General features: G+C 48.9%; 1 protein-coding gene across 1 annotated transcript in view; it reads right to left on the minus strand.

Moving 5' to 3' along the window:
• The window catches only part of B4GALNT2 (beta-1,4-N-acetyl-galactosaminyltransferase 2), a 21930-nt gene extending 5438 nt beyond the window's left edge, over positions 1–16492 (minus strand). The window contains exons 1-7 of the mRNA XM_021715309.1: positions 16305–16492; positions 14932–15069; positions 10304–10410; positions 6662–6699; positions 3227–3407; positions 1321–1407; positions 72–93 (exon numbers count right to left, since the gene is read on the minus strand). Of these exons, the coding sequence (XP_021570984.1) occupies positions 72–93; positions 1321–1407; positions 3227–3407; positions 6662–6699; positions 10304–10410; positions 14932–15069; positions 16305–16477 (746 nt within the window). The 5' untranslated portion in view covers positions 16478–16492. The remainder of the gene's footprint in view (positions 1–71; positions 94–1320; positions 1408–3226; positions 3408–6661; positions 6700–10303; positions 10411–14931; positions 15070–16304) is intronic.
• Positions 16493–18551: the final 2059 nt, after the last annotated feature.

The raw sequence follows: 18551 nt of genomic DNA on the forward strand, positions 1-18551 counted from the left end.
TCTCGAACCCGCGGGCTCTGGCAATCCACTCACCTCAGCCTCCCAAAGTGCGGGATTACAGGCTGAGCCACCGAGCCCGGCTGACTTGCCTTTCTTTATGCCATAACCTGTCAGTGTTCGTAGGACTTATGCCTCTTGAACATAGGAGTTTAAAAAGAGTTTGCAGGTCAGGTGCAGTGGCTCAGGCCTGTAATTACAGCACTTTGGGAGGACGAGGCGAGAGGACTGACTAAGCCCAAGGGTTCAAGACCAGCCTGGGCAACTTGGCGAGACCTCATCTCTACAGTAAATAAAAAATATAAGCCGGACGCATGCCTGTAGTTCCAGCTACTTGGAAGGCTGAGACAGAGGGATCACCTGAGCCCAGCAGGTCGAGGCTGTGGTGGCTGTGAATGTGCCACTGCACTCCAGCCTGGGCAACAGAGTGAGATTCCGACTCAAAATAAAATAAAATAAAAAATAAGAAGAGTTTGTTACCTGAATTACAAAATAAAGACATTTACAACATACCCAATTTTGTTGAATTTCCTGGTTTGTTGGTTGTATGATACCATTTTCCTACTGTCTATTTTCATTTATTTGTTGTTTAAAATGGAGATGCCACCACACCCAGCCTCTATCAACATTTTATTTGTATTTACTTTTTTTATTTTTTTATGAGTTGGAACCTTACTCTGTCGCCCAGGCTGGAGTGCAGTGATATGCTCACGGCCATTGCAGCCTCGACCTGCTGGGCTCAGGTGATCCTTCTGCCTCAGTCTTCCAAGTAGCTGTGTGTGCCACCATACCCGACTAATTTTTTAATTTATTTTAGAGACGAGGCCTCACCAAGGCCTGGTCTTGAACCCCTAGTCTCAGGCAATTCTCTCGCCTCAGCCTCCCAAAGTGCTGGGATTATAGATGTGAGCCACCATGCCCAGCCTTATTAACTTATTTTTTAAGTCAGGGTCTCATTCTATCACCCAGACTGGAGTGTGGTGACACAATCACGGCTCTCCACTGTTTAACCTCCTGGGCTCAGATGATCCTTCGACCTCAGCTTCCCAAGTAGCTGGGACTACAGGCATACGCCACCACACCCAGCTAATTTTTAAATTTTGTTTTGTAGAGACGAGGTCTCATCATGTTGTCTAGGTTGGTCTTGAACTCCTGGGCCTAAATGGTCCTCCCACCTCTGCCTCCCTAAGTACAGGCATGAGCTTCCTTGCCTGGCCCAGAACTGTCATTTTCATCAATTTTCCCTCATCTCAGAGGTGATCCCTTCTGGATTTCACCAACAGCTCCACAATGCAACATGGAGCCCAAGAACAAAGCCCTTACCTGGTCCAGGGTCATATAACTTGGGTATGACAGGATAGCGGATGATCACTGGAAACTTGGCCACTGAAGACTTGAACTCCAGACTCACTGGAAAGAGAAATGAGGTCATGGCCGTGAAAGCATGGTGTCAGGACAAAGCCAACGTGACAGGAGAGTAAAGGCTGGCAGGGAGAGTCCTGCCTGGGACAAGATTAAGGACCACCCAGAGTCTACAGCATTTGAACCCCTGATTTGCTGTGGCCCTGGGCCACCTGCTGCCTGCCTGCCTGTGAGAATGTGGCAGGGCAGAGTGGGCTCAGTACCAGAGGGTCTGGGTGAAGTCTGACTTCACCATTCACACTTTGAATCTTCCTCTCTGTCTACAAACCCAGGGTCATAACACCCACCCTCTTCGACCTCACCGGGTCATTTTGTGAAGGAAAAAGTCTGAACATGTGAAGGTAGGAGGAACTCCCTCTCTAGTTAGTGGTCATGAGGAATTTGCTCCATGTTTCATTTTTTTCTTTTGGTTGGTTCCCTGAGAATACATCCTGTGTACTAGTCAAAAGAGGAAAAGGAGCTTTTAATTTATCCAGAAAGAAACAGGCTGGCTGAGGGTGGTGGGAACTGTTCTCTGAAAATTTCTGAGGTGGAGGTAGTGCTAAGAAGGAGACAAAGCCACTGCCCTTAGACTTGAACTCTTGACTTTTTTTTTTTTAAATTAGAGTCTCACTCTGTCACCCAGACTGGAGGCCAGTGGCACAATCACGACTCAACGCAGCCTCGACCTCCGGGACTCAGGCGATCCTTCTGCTTCAGCCTCTTGAGTAGCTGGGACTACAGGCACATGGCACCATGCCTGGCTAATTTTTTGATTTTTTTATAGAAATGAGGTCTCGCTTTGCCCAGGCTGGTCTCGAACTCCTGAACTCAAGCAATCCTCCTGCCTTGGCCTCCCAAAGTGCTGGTATTACAGGCATGAGCCACTGCACCTGGCCCGTCCTTGGTACTGAGGGTTCCCCTACATCCTTCATTCTTAATAGAATGAGATACTGCTGCACAGAGTGGCTCCCTCCTCTGAAGCAGCTGTGCACAGCATGAATGACCGGTCCTCTCCTTGAGTCACTCTATGAGGTCAATGGCGTACAGTAATTGGGACGTTAAGTGTCTGGAGTCAGCCGGGCTTGGTGGCTCAGCCTGTAATCCCGCGCCTTTGGGAGGCTGAGGTGAGTGGATTGCCTGAGCCCACGGGTTCGAGATCTGCCTGGGCAGCGAGACCTCATCTCTACAATAAATCAAAAAATCAGCCCGGCGTGGTAGTACGCGCCTGTAGTTCCGGCTACTCGGAAGGCTGAGGCGGAAGGCTGAGGCGGAAGGATCGCCGGAGCCCAGCAGGTCGAGGCTGCGGTGGCCGGGAGCGGCCGCTGCACTCCAGTCTGGGCGAAGGAGTGAGACACCAACTCAAAAAAAAAAAAAAAAGTGTCTGGAGTTAGAGACAGGAACAAGGGAAGAGTCTTTTTTCCTTTTTTTGAGTCAGAGTCTTGCTCTGTGACCCAGGATGGAGTGCAGTGGCACGCTCATGACCAACACAGCCTCGACCTGCTGGGCTCAGACGATCCTTCCGCCTCAACCTTCCAAGTAGCTGGAACTACAGGCACACGCCACCATGCCCAGTTAATTTTTTAAAAATAGTTATTGTAGAAATGAGGGCTTGCCAAGTTGCCCAGGCTGGTCTCGAACCCGTGGGCTCAGGCAATCCTCTCATCTCAGCCTCCCAAAGTGCTGGGATTATGGGCATGAGCCACTGCACCTGGCTAAGGGAAGAGTCTTAAAAGCTGGCAGACTTCCAGGAGGAGAAAGACTTTGAAAGGGCCCAGGGACACTTTCAGGTTCCCTAGGTATTTTGCACCCCAAGCACGCATCTCACCAGTGTCCATCCTGTTGTGTTGATACCCCGTGCTGGTGTACGTCACATGCTGGAGGACGAAGTTCAACAGCTGCCGGTTGCTGGTCGAAATGGTCAGCCGCTTCTGACCTTTGCCCTGCACCATGCTGTCTGGGATGTCAGCGAGGGTGTTCAGCGTCCCAAGAGAAGTTGTCAGGCTGATCTAGGGTGGGTGACATGGTAGAAAGATGCCAAGGGCAGGGGCTGGAAAATGTGTCCTCCGGAAAGGCACTCACCCAGGATGGCCAGCAGGGGGCAGAGCACGCACGGAGGGACAAGCATTGGGATGATCCACAAACCGCTTTCCTCCCGGCCTTAGCCCCCCCCACCCCCCCCATGCTCCCTGTCTTATGGATGGCACCTCTATCCACTCAGCTGTTCGAATCCCAGAGGGGAGTCCTCTTTACTCTGCCCTTTTCTGCACTCATACAGCCAAGGCAGCATGTCCTGTCAGCTCCGCCTTCAAGACGCGGATAGACATGATCCATTGCCACTGCTGCCCCCATGGCTCCTTTCTCTTTTTTATTCTTCCTTTTTTTCTTTTTTAATTTATTGTAAAGACGAGGTTTTGCCAGCTTGCCCAGCCAGTCTTGAACTCTTAGACTCAGGCAATCCTTTTGCTCTCACCTCCCAAAGTACTGGGATTACTGGTGTGAGCGACCATGCCCTGCCTTTTTTTTTTTTTTTTGAGTCAGGGTCTTACTCTGTTGTCCAGGCTGGAGTGCAGTGGCGTGATCCTGGCTCACCACAGCCTTGACCTCTTGGGCTCAGGCAATCCTGCTGTCTCAGCCTCCCAAGTAGCTGGGTCTACAGGTGTTCACCACCACCTTTGCTACAGGTGTGGTAAATTTTTTGATTTTTTTTGTAGAGACAAGGTCTCACTATGTTGCCCAGGCTGGTCTTTTTTTTTTTTTTTTGGAGTTGGAGTCTCACTTGGTCGCCCAGACTGGAGTGCAGTGGCTGCTCCCGGCCACCGCAGCCTCGCCTGCTGGGCTCTGGCGATCCTTCCGCCTCAGCCTTCCGAGTAGCCGGAATTACAGGCGTGCGCCCCCATGCCCGGCTGATTTTTTTATTTATTGTAGAGATGAGGTCTCGCCTGCCCAGGCGGGTCTCGAACCTGCAGGCTCAGGCAATCCACTCACCTCAGCCTCCCAAAGGTGCGGGATGACAGGCTGAGCCACCAAGCCCAGCTCCAGGCTGTTCTTAAACTCCTGAGCTCAAGCAATCCTGCTGCTTCAGTCTCCCAAAATACTGGGACTATAGGCGTGAGCCATCGTGCCGGATCATGGCTACTCTCTTGTCTTCTGTGACAGTAAGTTGTTTTAATGAAAAGTAAACTGGGGGATGTCACTCCCCTGAAAATACAAGTCAGTCAACAGATATTTTCTGAGAACCAAGTTGCAGGTACTGGGAAAACAACAGTGAGTAAGACAGGCTCCCTGCCTTCAAGAAGTTTACATTCCAGTGGGAAGAGAGATAATAGGCATGTAATTACATGTGTAAGATAATTCAGGTCCAGAGAAGGGCTAGGAAGAAGGCAACATAGAAAAACAAGAAAATGACGGGATGCATGGTGGCCTCATTTGGGAACAAGGAAAGGCCTCTGGAGGGCAGAATAGCCCAGCTGATCTCCTCACTGGTTACCCATGCCAACCTCCGACTCGCATGCAGAGGTGGAAAATTAGTCGTACTACCTAAACTCCTTTTTTTAAAAAAAATTTTTTTTTTAGTTCGAGTCTCACTCTGTTGCCCAGGCTGGAGTACACTAGCACGCTCATGGCCACCGCAGCCTCGACATGCTGGGCTCAGGTGATCCTTCAATTTTCCCAGGCTGGTTTCAAACCCGTGGGCTCAGGCAATCCTCTCACTTCAGCCTCCCAAAGTGCTGGGATTATAGGCATGAGCCACTGTACCCAGCAAAAAAAAAATTTATTTTATGCATTAAAATAGAAGACGGGCTTGGTGGCTCAACCCGTAATCCCGTGCCTTTGGGAGGCTGAGGTGAGTGGATTGCCTGAGCCCACGGGTTTGAGACCCGCCTGGGCAACTTGGTGAGATCTCATCTCTACAACAAAATCCAAAATTAGCCGGGCGTGGTAGCGCGTGCCTGTAGTTCCAGCTACTTAGAAGGCTGAGGTGGAAGGATTGCCAGAGCCCAGTAGGTTGAGGTCCAGTTTGGGTGATAGAGTGAGACTCCAACTCAAAAAAAAAAAAAAGAAAAGAAAAGAAATAGAGATAGGGTCTCACTATGTTGCCCAGGCTCGTCTTGAACTCCTGGCATCAAACAATCCTCCCACCTCAGCCTCCTAAAGTGCTAGGATTCCATGTGTGAGCCACCATGCTAGCCTCCAGACTCCACTTAGTTTGGATTCTGGGTGTGATTTGCTTCCCACTGACCAGATATACCCTCAGAAGACCTTGAGTTGGAGCTCTGTGACACGGGAAGAGGAAGGCAGGGCACAGGCACCCTCTGTCCTCACCCTGACAGAGGCCACACAGTGTAGGGGCAAGGGGTGGTATGGCCTCTTCCCTCCCAGCAGAAGCAACAGCATTCCGGGGAGTGGGTTCTTTGGTGTGGCCTGGGAAGTCCTCCCTGGAACTTAAGTCACTCCCATGGCTGGATAAATTCTGCCTTCTACCTACCCTTCCTGCCCGCCACTCCTCCCCTGACCTCATGTGTGATACTGAAGCTGGGTGGGGGCTCTTTCTTTTTTTTTTCTTTTCTTTTTCTTAAGTCGGAGTCTCACTCTGTCACCCAGGCTGGAGGGCAGTGGCATGCTCACATCCACCACAGCTTCGACCTGCTGGGCTTAGGTGATCCTTCCACCTCAGCCTTCAAGTAGCTGGAACTATAGACACGTGCCACCTCATCCGGCTAGGCTCTTATTTTTCTTTTATTTATTTCTTTATTTTTTGAATTGGAGTCTCACTCTGTCGCCCAGACTGGAGTGCAGTGGCCGCTCCTGGCCACTGCAGCCTCAACCTGCCAGGCTCCGGTGATCCTCCCGCCTCAGCCTTCCAGGTAGCCCAAATTACAGGCATGCACTACCATGCCCGCTGGTTTTTTTTTTTTATTTATTGTAGAGATGAGGTCTTGCTGCCCAGGCGGGTCTTGAACCCGCGGGCTCAGGCACTCCACTCACCTCAGCCTCCCAAAGGCGCTGGATTACAGGCTGAGCCACCGAGCCCGGCTAGTTTTTGATTTATTGTAGAGACGAGGTCTCGCCAAGTTGCCCAGACGGATCTTGAACCCGCGGGCTCAGGCAATTCACTCGCGTCAGCCTCCCAAAATGCTGGGATTACATGCTGAGCCACAAAGTCCAGCTGGTGAGGGCTCTTTCAAGGCTGAGACCAGCCCCAGCTGGGGGAATGAGGCCAGAATGCCAAGTGCAAACAGGGGTTGGAAAAGGGGCTTACCTCATAGACAGAGGCGTTTGGTCCATCAAACTGAAGACCTAGCAGACACAGAAAGACAAAACCCGCCATGTGAGAAGACGCCAGGACTGGCTTGCTCTCACCTACCTTGTTGACTCCTGGCATCCTGGGAGAGTTCCTTCTAGTGTCAAAATGTCACCTCCTACCCAGTGTGTTTGCTGACACACGCTGTCTCCCCAGTGCTCTATTAGATGGTGCTCACAGTCTTTCTGAAACCCCAGTGATTTTTTTCTTTTTTTTTGAGTCTGCGTCTCATTCTATTATTCTGTTGTCCAGGCTAGAATGTAGTGACACCATCCTGTCTCACCACAGCCTCAACCTCTTGGGCTCAGGTGATCCTTCTGCCTCAGCCTCCCAAGTAACTGGGAGGCTTGTGCCACCATACCCGGCTAATTTTTTAAATTTTTTGTAGAGACGTGGTCTTGCCATGTTGCCCAGGCTAGTCTCGAACTCTTGGGCTCAAGCAATCCTCCTGCCTCTGCCTTCTAAAGTGCTGGGATTACAGGTGTGAGCCATTGTGCCCGGCCTGAATATACTTAATATCACTGAACTGTACACTTAAAAATGGTTAAAACTGGGCATGGTGGCTCACGCCTGTAATCCCAGTACTTTGGGAGATGGAAGTGAGAGGATTGCCTGAGCCCAGGGGTTCGAGACTAACCTGGGCAACTTGACAAGACCTCTTCTCTACAATACATCAAAAAATTACCTGAGCATGGTGGCACCTGTAGTTACAGCTACTTGGAAGGTTGAGGTGGAAGGATCGCCTAAGCCCAGTGGGGTTGAGGCTGCAGTGGTCCTAAGTGTGCCCTCCAGCCCAGGAGACAGAGTGAAACTCCAACTCAAAGAAAAAAAAATGATTACGATGGTACATTTTATATTTTATATATATATATATATATATATTTTTTGAGTCAGAATCTCATTCTTTCACCCAGACTGGAGTGCAGTGGCTTGCATGCTCATGGCCACCCCAGCATCAACCTGCTGAGCTCCGGTGATCCCTCCACCTCAGCCTTCCAAGTAGCTGGAACTACAGGCGCACACTACCAACACGCCTGACTAATTTTTGATTTATTGTAGAGATGAGGTCTCGCCAAGTTGCCTGGGTGGGTCTCAAACCCGTGGACTCAGGCAATCCACTTGCCTCAGCCTCCCAAAGTGCTAGGATTAAAGGCGTGTGCCACCGAGCCCAGCCTATTTTTTATTTTATTGTAGAGACGACGTCTTGCCAGGTTGCCCAGGTTGGTTTCGAACCCACAGGCTCAGGCAATCCCAAAGAGCTGGTACTACAGGCTGAGCCACCAAGCCCGGTCGTATTACATATATTTTATCACAATAAAAAAAGAATCATCTGAAATGAAATACTTTTTTTTTTTTTCAGTTGGAGTCTCACTCTGTCACCCAGGCAGTGGCAATGCTCATGGCCATCGCAGTCTCAACCTGCTGGGCTCAGGGGATCCTTCTGCCTCAACCTTCCAAGTAGCTGGAACTACAGGCATGCACCACCACGTCTAGTTAATTTTTTGATTTATTGTTGAGATGAGGTCTCATCACATTGCTCGGGATAGTCTCGAATCCCTGAGCTCAGGCAAACTTCTTGTCCCTGCCTCCCAAAGTGTTGGGATTACAGGCAGGAGCCACAGCGCCCGGCTGAAATATCATTTTTTAAATGGCTATTCAGGTCGGGCCTGGTGGCTCAACCTGAAATCCCTGCACTTTGGGAGGCCAGGTGAGTGGACTGCCTGAGCCTGCAGGTTTGAGACCAGCCTGGACAACTTTGACAAGCCCTCGTCTCTATAATAAATCAAAAAATCAGCCAGCCAGGTGTGGTGGTGTGAACCTGTAGTTCCGGCTACTTGGAAGGCTGAGGTGGAAGGATCGCTGGAGCCCAGCAGGTCGGCGCTGAGGTAGCTGTGAGCATGCCACTGCACTCTATCCTGGATGTCGGAGTGAGACTCCAACTCAAAAATAAACAAATAAAATAAAATGACTATTTAAAAACACAAAATGTATTCACTTTAGAATCCCTCTCTGTTCTTCTGATGACTAATTCAAATTCTCATTCAAACACATTCTCTCTCTGAGGCTTTTGATAACTTACTAAACTCTAACCATCTATGAAATCAGCAAAATAGTGTTTATTTCATGGGGTGGTTGTAAATGTGAAATCAGCTTAAAAGGATGCAGAGAGAGGAAGAGGTGAGCTGGCGTGCCCCCTTCGCCTTGTCCTGTTGGGGACCCTGCATTTCCTTCTACATGATGTGTGCTCTCTGCTGACACCCCACTGTCTGCCTGCCTTGGGCACTCCTTCTCACCTCACCTGTCTGAGCTGTGGGCTTGCATAATGTGGCTATCTATCTTGTTCATGGTGCTGGGCCAAGCAGAGCGCAGCTTGACTCATGAGACATGCTGGATCCCAGCTGTCACCACCCACACCCTACCAGGCGGTCTTTTCTGGAGCCCTTGGTGGGGGCTGTCTGTCTCAAGATGCCCAAAGCCCAGAAGCAGAAGAAGATTCCCCTGGACTTCCCAGGAGTCCAATGTCTCTGCCCTGGGGAGAGACATTTGCATCTGTAGGCTCATGCCTCTGGCCTGTCCTGACAATATTCCACTTTGCTCTGATAAGGAATGTAGTGTTGAGCTAGAGGGGTGTGTCAAAATCCATCATGGAGGGCAGTTGTCACCAACATAATGCACTCCCAGCCAGGCCCAGTAGTTCACACCTGTAATCTCAGCACTTGGGGAGGCAGAGGTGAGAGGATTGCCCGAGTTCAGGGGTTCGAGACCAGCCTGAGCAACATGACAAGACCGCATCTCTACAATAAATCAAAAAAATCAGCCGGGCGTGGTGGCGCGAGCCTGTGGTTCCAACTACTTGGATGGCTGAGGCAGAAGGGTCACCTGAGCCCTGTAAGTCGAGGTTGTGGTGGCTGTCAGTGTGCCACTGCACTCCAACCTGGGCATCAGAGTAAGACTTCATCTAAAAAAAAATGCACTCCCTAGGTGGGTATGGTGACTCATGCCCCTAATTCCAACACTTTGGGAGGATCTCTAGAGGCCAGGAGTTCAAGACTAGCCTGGGCAACATAACAAGACTCTGTCTCTACAAAACATTAGAAAATTAGTCAGGCATGGTGGTGTGCACCAGTAGTCCCAGTTATTTGGGAAGCTGAGGCGGGAGGATCACTTGAGCCCAGGAGTTCAAGGCTGCAGTGAGCTATAATCATGTTCCTGCACTCCAGCCTGAGCAACAGAGGAAGAGCCCCTCCAAAGCCCTAAAAAGCAAGCAAACAAACAAAGCAAAACGCCCTCCCTGGAGATGGGCTCCCACTCTGCTTGCTCCCCTGATACTAGAGGTATGAGCCTATGATGTCTTAAGATTCCCTGAGGCTCGCAGATTTCTGTCCCCTTCTATGTTGTCTTGGAGCCTGAGGGAGGTCACAACCACAAAGTGGGATTCTCGGTTGTGGAAGCAATGAGGCTAGCGTGAAATGAAGTCACATCAAGCTTCTGGCATTGTGCTGAGTACACAGCAGGTACCTAATGAATGCCTGTTCCCTCCTTTTGCCCAAGAAGAGTGAGAAAGTTGCCTGGGTGCTCTCAGGACCCGGAGGTACTTACCTGGAATGCGGACTGTGTGCAGGGGCATCACCTCTACTCCGTGGACTGGGTACCCAAAGGGGAGGTTGGGCTGGGCCAGCAGAGGCGGCGGGCGGGGCAGTCCTTCTCTGCAGGAGAACAGAAACAGCAGCTGCCCTGACGCTGTCCCTGGTTAGTTCTCAGAGAGGTACCTGTGCAGAGCCTTGCCCTGCCAGTGTGGAGATGACGAAAGTAGGGGTCTCCTCTTCATTCTCTCTCCACCACCTCTATCTCCACCTCTTCCCCCAGATTCCTCGAAGGTACACTGAGACAGTTTACTGCAGAACATAATTTAAAAAAAATAATAAGAGCCAGGCGTGTTGGCTCATGCCTGTAATCCTAGCACTTTGGGAGGCGGAGGTGAGAGGATTCCCTGAGTCTAGGGGTTTGAGACCAGCCTGGGCAACTTGGCGAGACCTTGTCTCTACAACACATCAAAAAAATTAGGCCAGGCTCGGTGGCTCAGCCTGTAATCCCAGCACTTTGGGAGGCCGAGGCAAGAGGATTGTATGAACCTGCGGGTTCGAGACCAGCCCAGGAAACTTGACGAGACTTCTTCTCTACAATAAAAAATAAAAAATTAGCCAGGCGAGGTAGCACGTGCCTGTAGTTCCAGCTACTTGGAAAGCTGAGGCGGAAAGACCGCCTGAGCCCAGCAGGTCGAGGCTTCGGTGGCCATGAGCATGCCACTGCACTCCAGCCTGAGCAACAGAGTGAGACTCCCACTTAAGAAAATAATAATTAAAAAATAACGATAGCAATAATAATAATGTTGATCTAGGCCATGCAGTGGCTCCTGCCTGTAATTCTAGCACTTTGGAAGGCTAAGGTGGGAGGATCACTTGGGTCCAGGAGTTTGAGATTAGCATGGTGAAAATAGCAAAAGACCTTGTCTATACAAATAAGTAAATATGGGGAACATAGCAAAAGACCTTGTCTATACAAATAAGTAAATAAATAAATTACCAGGTATTTTATCCTGTAGTCCTAGCTCTTTAGGAGGCTGAGGTAGGAGAACTGCTTGAGCTCAGGAAGTGGAGGTTGTAGTGAGCCAAGATCACACCACTGTACTCCTGCCTGGGTGACAGAGCAAGACCCTACCTCTAAAATAAATGAATAAATAAATAACCAAGTTTATTATAATAAATTTATTATAAAAATAATAAATAACTTTATTATAATAAGTAATGTTATGTATGTATTTATTTATTTGAGTCAGAGTCTCACTCCGTTGCCCAGGTTGGAATGCAGTGGCACTCTCACGGCCACTTTAGCCTTGACCTGCTAGGTCAGGCAATCTTTCCACTTCAGTCTTCCGAGTAGCTGTAACTACAGGTTCATGCCACCATGCCTGGCTAATTTTTTGGTTTATTGTAGAGATGAAGTCTTACCAGGTTGCCCAGGCTGGTCTCAAATCCGTGGGCTAAGGCAATCCTCTAACCTCTGCTTCCCAAAGTGTTGGGATTACAGATGTGAACCACCACACCCAGCAATAATTTATTTTAAAAATTTAAGATGGGCTTGGTGGCTCAGCCTGTAATCCCGCGCCTTGGGAGGCTGAGGTGAGTGGATTGCCTGAGTCCGTAGGCTCGAGACCCACCTGGGCAACTTGGCGAGACCTCATCTCTACAATAAATCAAAATGAGCTGGGCGTGGTAGCACGCGCCTGTAGTTCTAGCTACTTGGAAGGCTGAGGTGGAAGGATCGCCAGAGCCCAGCAGGTCGAGGCTGCAGTGGCCGGAAACAGCCACTGCACTCCAGTTTGGGCGACTGAGTGAGACTCCAACTCAAAACAAAAAAAAAAAATTTAAGAAATCCCGACCAGCGAAAAAGGAGAAACAAAGTTATCAGACTATGGAAGCCAACTTGGCTGCAGCAGTAAACACCAAAGTCACATCTGAAATTTCTAGTAACCAGGGTGAAAAGGCATTGGTGATCAGTAGACGGTCTTTTTTTTATTTTGAGTTGGAGTCTCATTCTGTCACCCAGGCTGGAGTGCAGTGGCACACTCACGGCCACCCACCCCAGCGCTGACCTGCTGGGCTCCAGCGGTCCTTCTACCTCAGTCTTCCAAGTAGCCAGAACTACAGGCCAGTGCTACTGCACCCAGCTAACTATTTATTTATTTATTGTAGAGATGAGGTCTCACCAAGTTGCCCAGCCTGGTCTCAAACCCGCAGACTGAGGCAATCCACTTGCCTCAGCCTCCCAAATTGCTGGGATTACAGGCTGAGCTACCGAGCCCAGCCTATGTAGCACTTATTAAAAGGAAAAAGCAGACCAGTTCCCAAAGGGAAGTAAAACTTTTCCTAGCACTGAACTAAAAAACGATCATAAGAAACTACATGGGAGTGGTTGTTGTCATGATATTTTAAAACACGATATCTTTTCTTTTTTCAGTAGAAGTCTCAGTCTGTCATCTAGGCTGAAGTGCAGTGGCAGGTTCACAGCCACCGCAGCCTCAACCTGCTGGGCTCAGGTGGTCCTTCCATCTCAGCTTTCCAAGTAGTTAGAACCACAGGCCTGCGCCACTATGCCTAGCTGATTTTTTAATTTACTGTACAGATGAGGTCTCACCAAGTTGCCCAGGTTGGTTTTGAATGCCTAGGCTCAGGCAAACCTCTTGCCTCTGCCTGCCAGAGTGCCTGGATTATAGGCATGAGCCACCATGCCCAACCTCATGCTACTTTTTTTTTTTTTTTTTTTTTTGAGTTGGAGTCTTACTCTTTACCCAGACTGGAGTGTAGTGGCCACTCCCGGCCACCGCAGCCTTGACCTGCTGAACTCCGGTGATCCTTCCGCCTCAGCCTTCCGAGTAGCTGGAACTACAGGCACGTGCTACCACGCCCGGCTAATTTTTTGATTTATTGTAAAGATGAGGTCTCACCAAGTTGCCCAGGTGGGTCTCGAACCCATGGGCTCAGGCAATTCATTCACCTCAGCCTCCCAAGGCGCGGGATTACAGGCTGAGCCACCGAGCCTGGGTCTCATGCTACTTTTTAATGGAAGAATGCTATGGAGATAACACACAGGATCAGATTGACCAATCAGACTCAGATGGTTCTGAGATCTTCCCAGTATTGAGCTCCACTCATAATTCCAAGGATACGAACAGTTGAGAGGCACAGACATCCTCTTAATTGTCATCCTGTATGGGTCCCCAAGTCATTCCTTCCACGTGAGACATGTACTCTTTGGCAGAGAACGGCATGGTCTCCACATGCAGTGTTGTGGGATAAGGAAGCATGTCAATGATGAAGCATTTCTAGTATAAACCCCAGAGATTAGGATCAGTTATGTAAATTTTCCAGGGTGCCAAAGAGTCCAAGTTATTTGCCAAGTGATTTCTTTAGCTAAAGACATCCTTCCAGGAATCCCTAATCTAAGGAAAGAGACAGAATCTCAGCCCTGGAAGCACCAGTGTGAGGAAGGAGACAGCAGTAACATGAACCTTCCAGTCCACTGTAGGACTGCTTTGCTCTCTCAGAGGCCTTGGACTGATAGGAGAAATATGGGCCCACCCTCAGGAGCCATCCATCAGATAGGAATGTCAAGACACATGGCTCTTAGCTAGGATTTGGGAATCCCTACACAGCAACAAGCTCTGGAAATGAAGACAAAGCTGTCATTTTCTTTTCTTTTTTTTTTTAAATCAGAGTCACTCAGTCACCCAGGCTGCAGCGCAGTGGCACACTCATGGTTACTGCAGCTTCGACCTGCTGGACTCAGGCAATTCTTCCACCTCAGCCTTCCAAGTAACTGGAACTACAGGCGTGTGCCACCAAGCCCGGCTAATTTTTTGATTTATTTTAGAGATGAGGTCTCACCAAGTTGCCCGGTCTGGTCTCGGTCCTGTGGGCTCAGGCAATCCTCTCACCTTGGCCTCCCAAAGTCCGCACCCAGCCAAAGTCATAATTTTCAATCTGGGAGGACATGGTATGGGGAGAGAGAAGTGATAGACTCTCTAGAAAGACTCTCAAACCATACGGTCCCAGCCCCAGGCCTCATCACTCCTGGAAGAATCACTACTTGCTGTTATAGAGAAGTTGTAGCGTGGCCTGTTCCCCCTGGTGTGCTGGAACAGAAAAACTTTGGGGAACCACTGACACAAGCCCATCACACAAGCTGGCCATTAAAAAGGGCTCGATGGCTCAGCCTGTAATCCCGCACCTTTGGGAGGTTGAGGTGAGTGGATTGCCTGAGCCCGCGGGTTCGAGACCCGCCTGGGCAGGCGAGACCTCATCTCTACAATAAATAAAAAAAAAATTAGCCGGGTGTGGTAGTGCGCGCTTGTAATTCCAGCTACTTGGAAGGCTGAGGCGGAAGGATCGCTGGAGCCCAGCAGGTCGAGCTGCGGTGGCTGGGAGCGGCCACTGCACTCCAGTCTGGGTGACAGTGAGACTCCAACTCAAAAAAAAAAAAAGAAAAAAAAGAGCCTGAGACCCACTCCTCCATCTCTTGTTTCCACGGTCGCCATATGAGACACCTGTCTATGATCTTGGTGGAAGAGAAGGGAGCTGTTTCCTTTTCTCTTGGGATTCATGCTCTCAGGACCTAAAAGGAGTTTCTGTGCCACCTCAGGACCCCAGAGCCCTCGCAGCCTGTGTTACCTCCTCTGAAAGTGTTCAAACTCAGCCTGTCTCCTCGCTTTCACCGCTGGGAGGTCTCTCTGGTCATAGGCGGCCTGAAAGTTATAACTTCTCTGCCTTTCGTTGGTGTCACATTTGCACTGGTTTTTCGGGAACAGCCTGAAACAAGCAAGAGGACTGTAAACATGGATTGGGTGTGTGGGAGGGATGGTGAGAAGGAACCTTGAGATGTCCAGTTGAGACTCCGGCAGTGGCACCTCAAAGAGACACAGGGAGGGAGGAAGGGGGGAAGGGACTGAAAACCGAAGATCCCACTCCCAACTGTCCCCTGCACCTAACCTGTTTAAACCTGAGAGCCACATGAATGTCACTGGCATCTTACCCCACTAGGAAAGGAAAGCAAAAGACAGAAAGGCAGCGTCTTTCCTGTAGTTTTGCTCAAACAGGCCCACCAAAGTTTTTTTGTTTTTTGAGTTGGAGTCTTACTCTGTCACCCAGACTGGAGTGCAGTGGCACACTCCCAGCCACTGCAGCTAAAATATCTATCTGTAAAACCTATAATAGCCTGTTAAAATAGCTTGCTTGACATAAGTAAGTCCATTTTTGTAACAGATCTTTTATCTTAGCCTAGAGATGACCCCTTTATATAGCCTTCTCGTAATCGTACTACACACCCACATTCCTGTGCCACTGGGTGATTAGAAACTCCCTAGTTGCATAAATTCTGTAACCATCCGTACCCCTTACTACCCCTTACTAATCATATGGTTTGCCAAGAAATATTGATCAAACTGTACAACTTATGCAATGTTTACCTTTAAAAGACCCACTACTCACTCTGTTCACCGCCAAGAGCCATTTGGGACTAGTCCGTTCTCAGTCTCCGGCATCAATAAGGACTCACAATCTGACCTTTTCTGCGTATTGGCATCATTTCTCACAATCTAGCTATAACACAGCCTCAACCTGCTGGGCTCCGGCGATCCTTCCATCTCAGCCTTCCAAGTAGCCGGAACTACGGGCATGTACTACCACACCCGGCTAATTATTTATTTATTTATTTATTGTAGAGACGAGGTCTCGCCAAGTTGCCCAGGTGGGTCTCGAACTCACGGGCGCAGGCAATCCACTTGCTTCGGCCTCCCAAAGTTCTGGGATTACAGGCTGAGCCACTGAGCCCGGCCACATCAAAGTTTTAAGAGATTTTGCTGGGTGCTGTACAGAACAGAGCGTGTGTCCTATAGACCAAGTCCTTTGCCTGGTCCCCACAATTGGCAATCATGTGTGCACTCAGCACAGGTTTAGGGAGGCAGAGGCAAAATAGGACGTGGCACCACACAGGAAATGCAAGGAAGGTGGGCGAGTGAGGCAGGAGAGAGAAATCACTAGCTCACCAGAGTCCATCGTAGGTAAAGAGGGTCCTGAGTCGCTTCTCAGGTAGGAGCTTTAGCTTCTGGCCACCTGGGGCAGGCCATGGGAGCGCTGGCTTGAGGTTGTCTGCTTGAAGGGGCACATCTCTGAACATCATCAGTGAGATGATGCCGAGGCCTAAGATGATGATGAACATCTTGGGGAGCCACAGAAATCGCTGGCTGTTGGGACATAAACAAGCAAGTTATGTTAAAGTCTTCTTTCTTGATTATGTCATGTAACTTGAGGAAAAAAGTAAGTTAAGCTTCTATCATATATGGATCATCAAAATGGATTTCCGATCAATAGAAAATAATCCAGTTGCAACAAAAGGACACAGAAAAATCATAAATAAAAGGATAGGCAGGCTGGGCTCGGTGGCTCAGTGTGTAATCCCAGCACTTTGGGAGGACAAGGCAAGTGGATTGCCTGAGCCCGTGGATTCAAGACCAGCCCGGGTAACTTGGTGAGACCTCGTCTTTACAATAAAAAATAAAAAATTAGCTGGGTGTGACAGCACTCACCTGTAGTTCTGTCTACTTGGAAGGCTGAAGCGGAAGGATCACTGGCACCCAGCAGGTCGATGATGGGATGGCCATAAGTGTGTCACTGCACTCCAGCCTGGCCGACAGAGTGAGACTATGACAAAAAAAAGAAGGCCCAGTTGTTTTTTGTTTTTTTGTTTGTTTTTTTAGTTGGCATCTCACTCTGTCACCCAGACTGGTGTGCAGTGGCCGCTCCCGGCCACCGCAGCCTCTACCTGCTGGGCTCCCACGATCCTTCCGCCTCAGCCTTCCAAGTAGCCGGAACTACAGGCGCGCGCTACCACGCCCGGCTGATTTTTTGATTTATTGTAGAGATGAGGTCTCACCAAGTTGCCTAGGCAGGTCTCGAACCCTCGGGCTTAGGCAATCCACTCACCTCGGCCCCCCAAAGCGCTGGGATTACAGGCTGAGCCACGGAGCCTGGCCAGGTTTTTTTTTTAAGTTGTAGTCTCATACAGGCTGGAGTGCGGTGGCACACTCATGGCTACCAGAACCTTGACCTGCTGGACTCACACAATCCTTCCACCTCAGCCTTCCAAGCAGTTGGGGCTACAGGCATGCACCACCACACCCAGCAAATTTTAAAAATTTTATTGTAGAGATGAGGCCTCGCCATATTTCCCAGACTGGTCTCAAACCCGTGGGCTGGGCAGTCCTCTCACCTAGCCCTCCCAAAGTGCTGGAATTGTAAGAGTGAGCCGCCATGCCCGGCTTTGTTGTTTTCTTTTCTCTCTCTCTCTCTCTTTTTTTTTTTGAGTAACTCATCCCACAAATGCATTAATTCCTAGAATAATTATTTTCTTCAATAATACTCATTTCTGCTTCCTGGATTGAGGCTTAATAGATATAGATAAAGACTCTCTCACACATACACAATACCATTGTCACAGCACAAAAACAATCATTCCTTATATAATCAAATGTCCACAGTGTTTAAATGTTCCCCCATTATCTTTTGGGTTTTTTTTTTTTTTTTTTTTAGGGACAGGATCTCACTATGTGCCCAGGCTGGTGCTGAACTCCCAAAGCACTGGGATTACAGGTGTGAGCTACCACATCCAGCTAGTTTTTGTTATGTTTTGTTTTGTAGAGACAGGGTCTTTTTCTTTAAGATCAAATCAGGATTTCAATAAGGTTCATATGTGTCTCCTAAGTTCCTTTCCTGCATTTCTCACTTGTTTTTCCTTAAAGTCAATTGTTGAGGGAACTGTGCTGTTTATCCTGTAGTTTGGATCTTCCACATCTGGATTTTGCTGCTTTCAGCTATGTGGTGTCATGTTCCTCTGTCCCTTGTATTCATCTATAAACAGATAGTTAGATCAAGAGGCTCAATTGGATTCAGATTTGATTGTCTGACAAAACTCCTTCACAGGTAATAGTGTGTGCACCTTTATGGAGAAAGTGGGACATACGTCATCATTTCCTCTTGTGACATTAGCAGCTATTTGATGATCATTGTTCAGATCAGAGGCTCAATCCTTTTACTCTCAGGACCCTTTAGAATCTTAAAAGTTATAGACAACCCCACCCCCCGAGGGCCTTTGTTTTTATGGGTCATATCTATCAATGTTTACCATTTTAGAAGTTAAAAGGAATTTTTAAAGTATTTACTCATTTAAAAGGAAAAATAAAAAACCATTACATGTTAACACAAAAACCATTTCTATGAAAAAAACTACATTTTTC

The sequence above is a fragment of the Carlito syrichta genome, unplaced genomic scaffold (genome assembly GCF_000164805.1).
Source record: "Carlito syrichta isolate Samal-C Ts95f unplaced genomic scaffold, Tarsius_syrichta-2.0.1 Scaffold306978, whole genome shotgun sequence".
Lineage (NCBI taxonomy): Eukaryota > Metazoa > Chordata > Mammalia > Primates > Tarsiidae > Carlito > Carlito syrichta.